The sequence below is a fragment of the Sturnira hondurensis genome, unplaced genomic scaffold (genome assembly GCF_014824575.4).
Source record: "Sturnira hondurensis isolate 20B ecotype Veracruz unplaced genomic scaffold, ASM1482457v3 Scaffold0021632, whole genome shotgun sequence".
Taxonomy (NCBI): Eukaryota; Metazoa; Chordata; class Mammalia; order Chiroptera; family Phyllostomidae; genus Sturnira; species Sturnira hondurensis.
The window spans coordinates 2,480,350-2,494,157 of record NW_028094263.1 but is presented as its reverse complement, the minus strand read 5'-3'; the positions used below and the strand labels follow the sequence as shown (position 1 = coordinate 2,494,157).

The 13,808-nt window shown below is 50.9% G+C and overlaps 1 protein-coding gene across 2 annotated transcripts; it reads right to left on the bottom strand.

The window, feature by feature from the left end:
• On the bottom strand, window positions 1–5,372 carry GIP (gastric inhibitory polypeptide). 2 transcript variants are annotated; one of them, XM_037033436.1, is made up of 6 exons: window positions 5,175–5,371; window positions 4,258–4,362; window positions 2,680–2,826; window positions 2,084–2,173; window positions 1,075–1,176; window positions 1–125 (listed from the first exon to the last, which is right to left on the bottom strand). In XM_037033436.1, exons 2-6 carry the CDS (start codon window positions 4,329–4,331, stop codon window positions 116–118), a joined length of 423 nt encoding a protein of 140 aa, XP_036889331.1. In that variant the 5' UTR covers window positions 4,332–4,362; window positions 5,175–5,371; the 3' UTR covers window positions 1–115. The 2 variants fall into 2 exon arrangements, with proteins under 2 accessions (XP_036889331.1, XP_036889332.1); XM_037033437.1 differs by lacking the exon at window positions 1–125 and having other exon boundaries at window positions 1,071–1,176; window positions 5,175–5,372.
• Window positions 5,373–13,808: the final 8,436 nt, after the last annotated feature.

The following is a 13,808-nucleotide window of genomic DNA, read 5'->3' as shown; positions in this document are numbered from 1 at the left end:
TTCATTTCAGCTTGAACTTTATTGGTTTGGCTTCTCCAGGGTACCCAGGAGTGGGGCCGAGGCAGGAGCTGAGTAAATGAAGGGCAGAGTCTAGTCCTGAGCCGGGTTTAGTCGGTCACTGCAACCTGTGGGGAGTGGAGGGAGGAGGGCAAGTGGTGGAGAGGAGGGTCATTATCAGCTTGGCGTCAGCAAAGGGAACTTCTCCTGGCACCCAGCCAGAGTTGACCTGCTCCTGCCTCCAAATTACTTTCTTAAGTATAGATAATCAAAACGATGTTTTAAAAAGCACAGAGACTGTTACCCACCTTCCTATGGAGATTTTCTCATCCTCTCTTCTCTGCTGTCCTGGTCACATTCCTCTCCCCCTTCTCATCCTCTTACAGGAAGTCCTCCCACATTTATTCCCTCAATCCTTCTCTAGCTCCCCAGCACCGAAGTCTAAATGTATTTTGGTTTCTGAGCCTGGGGGGTCTGCATTCTGAATGAGCATCCTGTCTCACCCTGGTGGCCTGGGTCTCTCCATGGGATTTAGTGATCTCTTTCTTCTAGAACATAATAGATTGAATAGATGCCCTTCCTGGCTGGTGGGGTGCTTTCCGGGACCATCAAGACAAGTGGCAGCTACAGAGAAGGGCAACACGCCTCCAACTACATTGGTTCCGTCGCCGGGAAGGCGCCACGACACAAGGGTGCAGAGGGAAAGCTCTACCCTTGAGCAGAGGAAATGGGGGGGCAGGTCCTCCCGGTGGGCAGGGGAGGCAAGGGCAGCACCCCACTTGGAGGAAGCTGAGGGAGAAGTGCGAGAAGTCATGGTAGTTGCCAACATCACCCAATTCTTATTACTCTGCAGATGTTGCTCTCACCTTTTTCCTTGCATTTTCTTACTTAAAACCTATAAGAGTCCTATGCAGTGGTTTAATTAAATAGCCCCAAAATTTGCAAGAAAACATGGAGGGTCAGAGAGTCTAAGAATTTGCCAGCACCTGTTCAGGTGAAGATCTGAACCTGTGTCTGACCCCAACACCCAAGCTGATAACCACACGCAGGACAGCCTGGGCCTCCCGACTCTGCTACCTGAGCCTGCAGAGCTCCGTCTGGTCCACCGCCCAGGCCAGCAGCTCTGGAATCAGAAAGTTCCTCAGTAAATCTTCGTCACTGGGCTTCTTGGGTAGGGCGCTGCAAAGGAGAAAGCCTCAGGCAGGCTGCCTTAGCCTGGGCCCCACCCAGAGAGAGTAAATACAGGGACTGGGACTCCAAGGGGGGGCTGGGGGCGGGGGAGGGAGTCAACACAGCTGCCACCCCGTCCGCCTCAGCTGTAAAGCTCCAACCCGCCTGTCTGCCGGGGCGCCGTCCCTTCAGCACAGACGAAGCCTGACAGAATTCTGGTGGGGCATGTTCTACCCTTCCACCTCTGCGGGGGTCCCAGAATGCATCCCGAACCCCCAGGAGATTATTTGGTGAATACTGACTGCTTTTTTTATTGATTTGAAAGAGAGAGAGAGAGAGAGGAAGGGGGAGAGAGAGAAAAACATCCCTTTGTTGTTCCATTTATTTATGCATTCACTGGTTGATTGTTGCACGTGCCCTGACCGGGGATTGAACTGGCAACCAACCTGGGTGTATTGAAACAACACCCTAACCAACTGAGCTACCCAGCCAGGGCAACTTCGCTCTTCATAGATTCCTTGGCCTCCTCAGAGAGGGGGTAATTGATTTTAGGGACTGGCCATGGGCAGGAAGGTCCCTGTTCCACAAATATTCTTCTTGATGTATGGCAGGGAGAAGTGGGGAAGCCGGTTCCGAGGTCTCTTTCACTGTCCCTCTCCTGCACTCACTAAGTCATCAATCTTAGAAACCCTGGCCCCCAAACTCCTCCCAGGACCCCACCCCCATTCCTTCCAGGCCTCTCCCTTAAAGCTCAGGCTGACCTCCAAGAGTTCAGTGAAGACCCCTCTTTGAACTCGGAGTGGAAGGGGCTGCTTATCTGGGGCCTAGCCCTACCCTGGAGTCTGGGAGAGGGAACAATGAGGTGGGGGTGGGTCAGGAGGCCCCACACCCCTCCTTCCCCTGTGGGCTGACTCACCCTTGCTGCTCCCTGGCCTCCCTCTTCCTGTTAGATTGATGGGCCAGCTCTAGGGCCTGGGCCTCCCTCTGAGCCACTCTGTGTTTCCAGCTGGTAACATAACGATAAGGGGGTGGGTGGCGGAACAGAGGGTACCTCCCCACTGCTCATCTTCTGCTGCCAGTGAACAGCTTTCCAGAATCTACCATGCCCACTAAACAGCAAGGGCACGGAGAGATTGGGCAAAGTGCAGGAAGTGGGACAAAGCGTTTATTCCGTTCCCAAAGTCTGAAGGGGCCACCAAAGAGTCATGGGCAGCAGCTCAGTTCCCCCCACCTTCATCCCCAGCCTCCCGGAAATCCCAGGTGAGCCCTACCATCTTCACTGACGCCCGCCCCCCAGGTGCAAATAGGGGAAAGTTGCCCTAGTCCTGCCCCTAGACAGGGCTGCTGCCTGAATCGGGGCCACCATGTTGTCCAGCTCTCTGTCATCGTCTAAGTGAAAGGTGACACCTGGAGCTGTGCATCGAGTGGCTTGTGGCCACATATGGCCCCTGGCCTGACTCCAGAAAGGTAGACTGAGGCACGGGGAGCGGAGGGGCTTGCACAGCGACTCACTCATTTCTCTTCCCCTTCTGTGCCAGCAGCCAGTTCACAAAGTCTTGTTGGCGGATCTTGTCCATGGCGATACTATAGTCACTGATGAAAGTCCCCTCGGCGTACCTGCGGCCTCGAGGTCCGGAGCCTCTGCCCTTAGTGTGGAATCTGAGGGGTGGGGAGGGGAGAGACATAGAAACCAGGACACCATGAAGGGCCAGGGGGATCGCAAGGCTGGCATGAATAACTGTCTCTGACCAGGGGCCAACATCTGAAAATGAACCAGCCCGTTTCTTGGGACAAAGTTTTGGGGTTCTTTAAAAAGATTTTATTTATTTTTATATTTTTAGAGAGAGGGGAAGGGAGAGAGAAAGAGAGGGAGGGAAACATCACTGTGGTTGCCTCTTGTGAATCCCCTTCTGTAGGCCTGGCTTGCAACCCAGGCATGTGCCCTGACTGGGAATCGAACCAGTGACCCTCTGAACATCAGTTCCGTGCACAATCCACTGAGCCACACCAGCCAGGGCAGGACTCAGTTTTTATGAAGACACCCTCTTGTCCATATATTAAGCTGCTTGGACTTCATGTTCAGCTTAAGGGCCCACTTCCTGCATCCTCGGTGTGTGTGGCTCTGGCTTCTGGGCGACGAGGGATCAGGGGGCCCCCTTATCCCAAAGGACTGAATCACAGTTCCCTCCTGGACTTTCCTTGCCTTGGCCACACCTGGCTGAGGTCGTTGGTCCCGGTCAATGCCAACAATAGTGAGCTCTTGCACGTGAGACGGTGCCTCTAACAGCCCTCTAACACTCACTCATTTAATCCTCACACTGCCGCTAGCGGGGAGGTGCTATCTATACCCCCTTTTTGTGAATGAGGAAATCAGGGTGCAGACAGATTCATGCAGTACACGGCGCAGGTGGCAGACCCGGGGCTTACCCCCAAGTGGTCTGGGCCACTTGGTCTACGATCATCTCCATGACACCATCTCTCCTTGCAGGTGTCTGACAGCCGTGTCTCAAATTTACATCACTGAACTTACAAGAGCGTGGCGGCTTGTCCTTGCATCGGAGAATGCCCAGCTCTTTACTTGGATAGGCCTCTTTGGGTCCCCAAAACACAGAGCCCCCTGCCATGCTCATTCCTAACACTCTGCTTTTCCTAAGTACTCAGGGCGGTTTGCAACACACCTAGGCGGTTCTTTGTTCTGCCCTCGGGCCTGCACGCTCCTCCAGGGCAGGCGGCCTCTGTGGGTCGCTCTTCAAATGTATCCCCACTCCTGGCGCCCAGGAGGTTCACTATAAAATTTGATCGAATTTTGCATACGTAAATGAATGGTTAAGGGAGCTACTGTCACCTACTGCAGACACAGCCGCTGAGAAGTCCTTCTAGAGATCTAACCACAGTCTCTCCTGCTGCAGCAGTAGCTTGCCATAAATATTCTGTCCTCACTCTGTACTCACGCTGCTGGCAGATTTTCCCCTGGAGCTTCTCTCCTCTTGGCCTGGGATTCCTTCCGTTCTCACGCCTCCCTTGGGAGCCAGGAGCCAGTTGTCCCCCAAACCCCTTCCCACCGGCCTGTCCCTCCCTCCTCACCCCTACCTGGAATGACCCTCTTCTTTATCTCCTAGCACCACCGCCAGCAGCAGGGACACCAGCAGCAGAGAGACCTTCATGGCCGGTATCTTCCAAGGGTTATTTCCTGAGCTGAGAGAGAACAGGACCAGGATGAGGGGGAAGCCCTGTACCGAGGGAGCAACTGGTCAGACAATGTGCTGCTGGCCCCTCGGAGTCCGTGGGGGTTCTCAAAGCTGGGGGGACACTGAGCCCTGGGGTTTGGAGATTTTTCTGTGGCTGGAGCGGGATGTTTGTTAGGGTGGGGAGTGCGGGGCGTGACAGTAACTATGAGGAACAAGGGGTCTGGCCCAGAGGTGAGTCTTCTTTCTGTTTTGTTTTTAAGTGGAGTCTGAGTGGGGAGGGAGGGGGGCAGTGGGGAAGAGATCCAGGCAGAAGAAAGCAGCCTGGACAGCCCCCCTTCCCGGCTCCAGCAGCCAGACATCACAGGCATGTGGTTTGGTGAGATTCTCCCCACCCCACCCCTTGCCGCCCCCTGGAGCCCTCCGAAGTTCATACCAGCCAGCCTTCCATCTCTCAGGTCGGCTTGTCACCTAAATCATCAGAGCCCTCCTTCCCTAAGTGAAAAACACACGAAGAACCGTCCCACTCTCCCCTTGTCAGACTTTACTATCTTGACTCAGAGAAGTAAGTTCTTTCTAAAGTCTGACCCCTCTGCAGAGGGCTTGCCCCCCTTCATCCAGGGGTCTTCGACAGGGACGAAAGGAGCCTTCCTCCCAAGCCCCAAAGCCAGGCTGAAGATGGGGAGGCTGCCAGACCTCATCTTCCTGCCTTTGTCACCTGGGTGTTACAGGAACCATCAAGCTGCCTCCTTACTTCTTGTATAGAGGGCGGTGTGCAGGTCCGCCCCTCCCCAGTGTCCCCCATCCCAGCTGCTCTCGTACCAGAGGTCCTTTCCAGCTCTTCCAGGACAGGATGGGGGGCTCTTCCTCCCAACTTCGGCGCCTCAAGGAGGTCTGCTGCCCCTCCTTTATATCCCGGCATCACAAACCCTCTGATTAGCCTAAAAGCATCTTATCTCAAGAAATTAAGCCCACAGCTCCTGCCACATTAAGTCCATTTTACATGTAATAAAGTTTCCCTTTCCAGCTGAACTGTGCTAATTGGTGATTAACATTTGGGTGTTTCCAGCTGCTATCTGGGCCCGCCTGTGGGTCGGGACCTTAAGTGCCCCTTTTTGCTCCCCCCTCCCTTCCCAGCACAGGGCCCAGCGTTTCTCTACCCCGCTTCTCTCACCGGCACCCTCCGTCGGGAAGGATGCCCTCGGTGAGGGCAGAGCTGGGTGAGACGACACCAGCTGGGGAAGGGGACACTCCCAAAGACAGTAGGCTACTTCTGGGTGGCAGAGGGTGGGGTTGCAGGCATTTGAACCCAGCTCTGGAGAGTGGCCTGCAGAGGCAATGAGACAGTCTGCCGGTCAGGATTTCTGGGAGGGTGTCCTAGTTGGCTGGGGAAAGACTGGAAAACAAGAGGGCAGTGTGTGTGTGTGGGGGGGGGGGCGGGAACAGGGAGGACAGAGGTTCCCTGGTGGTAGCTGGGTGCACTAAGAACTTACACTCAGATTGTCTGCCTTCTTAGGGGATGGATAGAGCAGAGAAAAGAGGCACGTTTTCACCTGGGAACGCCCGGAGGGAGATGGAGCAACTGCGGGTCTGCTTGTCCATGGAGGCCTTGGAGATCCAGTGACGTCTCTCCTACAAGGACAGCCTCCTCTCCTACACCGGAGAGGCCTCTGGTCCTGTCCCTGCCACCAAACTGGGGGGCCCTGAGGTCGTGCTCTGCCTCTCTCTCCCCCTGGGGGCTCTCCAGGGCTGGGGCTTGGTTCCCCGGATCACAGTGGGGGCTCTCTGAGAGCAGGGGGGTGAACCAGGGGCTGTACCTTCCCCACCTACAGAGGGTTCCTGAGGCTGAGGGCTGTGTCTGCCCCTCAGACCCACTGGGATGCTCCCTTGGCCTTCCCCCAAGTCCTGGACGCATGGCTCTGTCCACAGGGGCTCTCGGTCTGGAAGGCACAGGGCACAGACTGCATTTTTTGTTGACCCCCAAAGCCTTCTTCCCAGGCTCTCCATTCACCACTTGCCATGGATACTTTGAACCATAAACAACCAAGCTCCTGGAAATTTAGACTCTTCTTGAAAAGAGCAGGCATGAACCAAGCCAACAAGAGCAAGGAGTGGTGGAGCGGGGGGCCTACAGCCAAGCTCTTGTTCTGCCTCTCAGCTCCATGGCCTATTAAAGGCCACTTTCTTTCCAGGTGAGCTCCCAGCCCAGGAGCAGCCTCAGCATGACATTAAGTGCTTGTGTGGGATGAGAGGTAACTGGACCAGGAGGGCAACTCACCTCTACTTCCTAGCAACCTTGACCACCCACCGTCTATCTTTCCCCATGTGGAAGAACTTCTCACTGGGCAAGTTCGCCGAACTCCATCTCCCAGCTACCAATGGGCGGCGAGTAGACATCCATTCAGACCTGGCCTCCAAGGGGCACATGGGGGCTGCTAGTGGGCCCGCTTCCTGTGGATCTGCACAGCTGATGGGCTCAGAAGGGTGTGTCCAAACCCTGCAGGCAGAGGGTCTCTGAGGAGGCAAGGCGGGCATCGTTCTCTGGCCTGACGCCAAACCGGAGTCGAGGAGGTTCTGTGACAGGTTTGGTAGCCCTGAACCCCACCTGGTTCTCTGTGGATTTGTTTTGGGGCGTGGGCTGCTCAAAAGGCTGGTTTTACTTTAAGTCCCCACCCCCCACCCCCCCCTCCAGGAGGAGACCTCTCTGGCCCCCCCCCCCTGTTTCCCTTTGATCTCTGGCTCCCATGCCGTGGAGAGCACAGACTGGGGAGAATGTGGCCTGGGCCCTGGGGGAGAGAGGGGTGTGGGGAGGACCAGCTGAGGAGATCAGAGAAAATGCCAAACTCCCAGGGGAGCTCACAGCCCCCCACCCCCCGCCCCAGGGCATACTGGGAGGCCAGGGAATGGCAAATGTGGCCTTGAGAGGTTTCTGGGCATCAAGAGGGCTTCCAGGACTTGATCAAAATGGTGCAACATACCCCACCGGCATCTTAGCCAACCCACTCACTCTGTAAGGAGAGGTGTGCCCTGGTGTGCAGATTTTGGTGCAGGGTAGGGGGTGGGGGGAGTGAGGGTGGGGAGCTCAGGAGGTGGCAGAGCCTGCGGCTACTGCAAAGAACCTCCAGCATGTGAAGGGCACAGAGGACCCCTCCAAGGAGCCCAAAGCCCAGAGTCAGGGGCTGATGGCCCAGACAGTTGGAGAGAGTTAGAGGTGGGGGCGGGGATGTCTGGGGAGCCCTGGAAGTCAAGGAATGTGTGCAGGGAAGAGACGACGGCAGGACTGTTGCAAGAGAACCCAGGGACCTGCTTCTCACACACTCCTGGCTTCTTCACTGAAGCCCCAGGATGAGCGTGGGAACAGCAGGAGAGCCTTAGGGGTTTGCTGACTCTACCAGATCCAGGTGGTGAGTCACCAGGCCGCCATCCCCCCTCCCACCACAGGGTCTGCAGGACCACCGCAGACATTCCAGGCCCAGCTCTGCAACCAGGCCAGCGTGACTCAGGCATTGGCTACAGCCTCTCAGAGTGGACTCTGCTTTTGAAGTTCAGTTGGTCTGCAAGCTCACCGACTGACTCAGAAGGCAGAATTCTTCTCTGATCTCTCTTAAAACAGGTGGCAGATTTATTTTCCTCCTTCAAAGAAGACAAGAGGTGACAGGAACCTCACAAATTTTGTCAAGTCATCTGGCCTATCCTGATTCTTAGAAGGACTGCCTGGAGCTTTCCTCCCCAGTCACGTCACAAATGCAGCCACGGTTGCAAACATTCTTGCCCACACCAGGTAAAGGCAGACACTTTCCAGAACGAGCTTCAAGAAAAGAATAGACCACCTCCAGCCTCCCTTGGCCATCTGCTGCAAGGGATCAGTTTGGAAGCCCCCTCTCAGTTCTACCTCCAATCCCTCTTGCTGTTTTCAAAGGCTATTTTGTTTGCTTTTGTTTGTCAAGAAAAGAGCTCAGGTCTTAGTTGCAGCCTAATCCATGGGAAGAGAAACCCACTGAAGAGTTAGAACTGGGAGGGGCTGCCAAAGGGTCTTACTTCCAGGGAGGGAAAGAACTGGTGATGCATTTAGGATAAAAGGCCAAAGGGCTGGACTCCCAGAGAGAGCAGCATTCTTAAGCCCGACTCTGTTGGGGGGGGGGTACATCCCACAGAAAGAAGGTGGGGAGAGGGAGGGCTTTCCTCCCCTCTTGCTTGCACCGGGACACGAAGGAAGGAGCAGTTTCCAGGCTGGACACTCCCCTTGCACGCACACGTACACAGATTCCCGCAGTGGGTATGGGGTGGGGGGAGGTGCTTCTGCAACCCTGATTTTGGAGAGATGAGTAGCAGGAGTCCAGCCTCAACGCCACGGTCTCACCATTCCTGAGTAACGTTTAACTTTGGGTAAAGCCCTTACTCACTCGGAGCCTTAGCTTGCCTAACTCTAAATTGGGAATAAGGAAACAAAATCTGCCCTGCCTACCTTCCAGGTAAGTGTGAAGTGATAGTGTCTTGTTAATGTGAAGGTCTGGGGAGTGTTGGCTGGTGGTTTTCTTTGGAAGGTGAGAATTAGATCAGATGAAACAATGAAGCTGGCTGACTCAGCCCAGCACCCGGCACAGAGAAGGCTGTGAATTTCCATGCGAGGGGCAAGGGTTGGGGAGAGACTCACCTCCGCTAGCTAGTAAGCTGATTAGAGCAACTCCTTCTGTGCTTCAGTTTGCCTTTCTGTAGAATGGGGGAAGTAACAGTTCCTGCCTCAATTGAAGGATTTAGGGAACGTGGATACTTAGTATTACATTATATATAATACAAGATACATTGTATTACATTATATCTTGATATATTAGTTACGTTTTGCTGCATGACAAATAATTCTGAATGTCTGCAGTTTAAAACAAGGAACATTTTTTATCTCGCAGTTTCTGAGGCTCAGGAATCTGGGCGTGGCTTAGCTGGGTAGTTCCCGCTCTCGGTCTCTCCCGAAATCTCAGGGAGCTCTCAGCCCAGCTGCAGTCTCAGAAGATGTGCCTGGGGCCGTAGATCACCTTTCCAGCTCACTTCTGCGACTGTGGACTTCTCTTCCCAGGGCTGCTCACCACGGGGCTTCTTCCCCCAGAGCAAGGGCAGGCACCTAAGATGAAAGCCTAAATGCCTTTTAAAACCTAAATCCAGATGTGACCATTACTTCCACTCTACTACGGTATAGGTCACGCAGGCGAACTCTGGTACAATGTGGGACAGGACTATGCAGGAGCCAGAGATCCTTGGGGGCCACCTTAGAGGCTGGTTACCACATATACAGGGAGGTAAAAGTAGGTGTAAGTTGTGAGTACATAAAATGCAGGGTTGCTAAAGCTATTGTGATCCTCATAACCTGCACATCTTTTTCTATAAGAATAACTGTAAACCTACTTTTGCCCACCCTTGTATAATCAGCCCTAAAAGGTATTGACCATTATTGGCATTATTATTATAGAAGATGCTGGATTCATTAAACAATCCTTCTCATTGTCATAAAATCTGGCCATTGGAAATCTATTTATCTTAGTCTCTCTCTCTCCATGAGAGTGGGGACTGAGCTGATTTTGGATCCTGAAGACATGGAGCTAGTAATTCCTCTGATATTTTGCAGAGCACAGATGTCAATTTGTCACATCCCGGGAGGGCACTGGGTGGTTAGGCAGCAAATATGGCATGGGACACACTTAAGCTAAAAAAAAGTTTAAAAATTGTTGTTTATCTGGAATTCAAATTTAACTAAACATCCTGCATGTTATTTGCCAAATCTGGCAACTCTACGTAAAAAGCCTTTTGAAATCCCAGTACCTCGGTGCCACTCCCAGAGTCATTCATCTGGGAGTGTTTAAAACCTTTCACTTGGAAACAGTTGAAAACTCACAGGGAAGTTGCCAAAATAATACTAAGAACTCCAATATACCCACATACTCAACAATTTTTAACATGTTGCTACTTACATTCCATCTTCCCATTACCTACCTTCTCAGTGTTTGAGAGTGCACTGCGTATATCTGCTTCTGTACCACTGCATATTTTTTTAACCACTGAATATTTTCATGTATATTTTTTCTGAACAAAGACGCTCATTTATATAACCCCAATAAGTACAATCATACAATTCGAGGGGTGTAACGTTGACATAAAGCCTACAGTCCACATTAAGACTCTCTCCGATGGTCCCAATCACACCGTTTTGGGTGTTTCCGCTCCATTATCAGAGGCAGGCCAGGGCTGTATTGCACTTAGTTGCCGTGTCTCTCTCTCTTCTCATTTACTCCGTTTCTCATCCTTTCTCTCCCATGACAGACAGTGATGCCCCAGAAGGCTTCTCCGTTTGGGTTTGTCTGATGTTTCTTCCTAATTAGATTCAGGTTTTGCGTCCTGGCCAGGACACTAGACAAATGGAGGTGTGCCCTTGTCACCGTATCCCACCCGGAGGAACTAGGTGTCTGCCTGCCTGTGACTGATGACCATTTTCATCATGCAGTCAAAGTTTTGTTGAATTTTCTCACTGCATGGTTATAGTTGTTCTTCCTGCAACTAATAAGCTATATTCAGGGACACACTTTAAAATTTTTTAAAACTGATCTTAGGAACTAAGAGAAAGGGGGTGGGGAGAGAGAGAGAGAAACATCAAGTTGTTGTTCCACTTACACATTCATTGGTAGGGTTTTTTTTGTTTGTTTTTTGTTTTAGAAAGAAAGGGGGAAGGGAGGGAGAAACGGAGGGAGAGAAACACTGGTGTGTGGGAGACACATCAATCGGTTGCCTCTTGTACACCCCCAACTACAACCAGGCACGTGCCCTGACTTGTGAATCAAACCAGTGACCTCTTAGTTCTCAGGCCAGCACTCAGTCCACCGCGCCACACCAGCCAGGGTCATCGCTTGATTCTTGCGTGGGCCCTGACGGGGGATCAAACCCACAACCCAGGTGTACGGGGGTCAATGCGCTAACCAACTTCACTACCCAGCCGGGTTTTAGACAATGCAGATACCTTTTTCCTGGTCAGACCTCCCCCACCCTCAGATGTCTTTAACAACCATTGATGATTCTTGCTTGAACCCATCTTTATTGTGATTATGGAAATTGGTCATTTTCCAGTTCACCACTCCCTCCAAGGTACTGGGGTTTTAAAACATAGCCCTTTTGAGGTATAACTGACACACAAGTAACTGCACACATTTAATTTAGAGTGGACCGTTTGACCTCGGTTCTCTCTCATGAAACCATCACTGCAGCTTATGTTGTGAACATAATCGACCATGCTCAGAAGTTTCCCAGAGGCCCCCTCTCCTATCACTTAGGTAGTTTCTAGTTGGGCGGTTACAATTAAGTTGCTATGAATATTTATGGGCGTGTCTTTCTCTCCCTCACACACACACATGCATATTTTAGTCCTAGACAGAGGACATTCATTTTCATTGAGTTTATCAAGAGAGGAAGGGAGGGAGGGAGAGAGAAACATCATTGTGAGAAAGAATCATTGACTGAACTGTGGATTGAACCCACAACCTTTGGTCTATGGGATGATGCTATGAGAAACTAAGCCACGTTGGCTGGGGTGACGTATGCTTTTCTTTTTTGGGGGGGGGGTAAATACCTAGGATTGGAGTATGTTTAACTTTTTAAGGAACTGCCAAAGTGTTCTCCTAAGTGGTGGTAACAATTTACATTCCCACCAGCTGTACAAAAATTCCAGTTCCTCCACAGTCTTGCCAAAGCTGTGTGGTCAGTCTTTCTCAATTTTAGCTATTGTGATAGGTATGTATTGGTATCTCATTGGGATTTGAATTTGCATTTCATTGATGACTAATGACATGAACTATTGTTTCATGGATTTATTTGCCATCTGTATACCCTCACTGGTGAAATATATATTCAAATGTTTTGCCCTTTTTTGGGGGGGTGTTTTTTTTTTGTTATTGAGTTTTAAGATTTGGGATACAAGTCTTTCATCAGATACGTAATTTACAAATATTTCCTCCCTGTCTGTGGCTTGTCTTCTCATTCTCTTAACAGTCTCTTTTGAAAAACAGAAGTTTTTCAAATTCTGATGATGTCCAATTTATGAATTTAGCTTTTTATGAGGTGTGTGTGACATCTGAGACATTATTGCCTGACCCAAGTTCACAGAAGGCTTAGAGATTTTGGTTTTACAGTTAGTTATATGACCTAAAGGATCACATTTAGGTGTATGATTGAGTTCACTTGTAACAGAATGGAGTATGGAAAGAAGTTTGCAAACGAATACCTGCGTGTTCCAGCACTATTTGTTAAAAAGATGATCCTTCCTCCACTGAGTTGTCTTTACATTTTTTTTTGTATAAATTGTGATGCATGTATGGTTGGGTTAGGATTTTTAAATGCTCCATTGGTAGAAAGGCAGGAGCACAGACTCGGGGTCCAGGCATAGTTGACCTATAAAGTAGAAACGATACCACCCACCTCGGGGTGTTTTCTACAATTTAAAAAGTCCCCCTCTGCCTCTTCTGCTCTCCTCCACGGAAATGTACTAGAATGGGACAGCTGGTCTTGAGTAATGTTTTTATCTTCTTTTTTTCCATATTAAAATATTTTTTGTCCTGACCAGTGTGGCTCAGTTGGTTGGAGTGTCGTCGTCCCACAGACCGAAAGGTTGCAGGTTCCATTCCCAGTCAGGGCGCACACCCAGGCTGCAGGTTCGATCCCTGTTGGGGTGTGTAGCAGGAGGCAACCAATCCATGTTTCTCGCATTGATGTTTCTCTCTCTCTCTCCCAGCAATGAAAAAAACATCCTGGGGTGAGGATGAAAAAGCATATACACTCATATGTTCCATGGCCAGTGGCTCATTTGGTTGGAGCATCACCACCATGCACCAAAAGGTTGTGGGGTCCTTTGATTCCTGGTCAGGGCACGTGCCCGGGTTGTGGGTTCTGTCCCTGGTTGGGAGGCAATCACGGATGTTCTCCTCTCACCTTGGTGTTTCTCTCCCTCTCTCCCTCCCTCCCTTCCTTATTCTCTCTCTGAATTCAATGAATCAATGAATAGATCCTTAAGTGAGGATTAAAACATTTTTAATTAAATTTTTTTTGAAATGATATTAAACATTTAAAAAATTATTGATTGATTTCAGAGAGAGAGGAAGGGAGAGAGACCGATTTGTTTTTCCCGTTGTTCCTGCACTCATTGGTTGTTTTCTGCAGGTCCTCTGACGGGGGATCGAACCCTCAACCTTGGTGTACGGGGACGGTGCTCCCACCAACGGAGCGACCTGGCCAGAGCAAAATATTTTTTTCAGCTACAGTTTACATGAAATATGACATTTTATTAGTTTCAGGTGCACAGCATAGTGGTGAGACATTCATATACTTTACAAAGTGTTGGCCCTGATGTTTCTGTATCCAACTGGCACCATACGTAGTTAGTACAAAATTACTGACTATGTCCCCTAGGCTGTCCTTCACATCTCC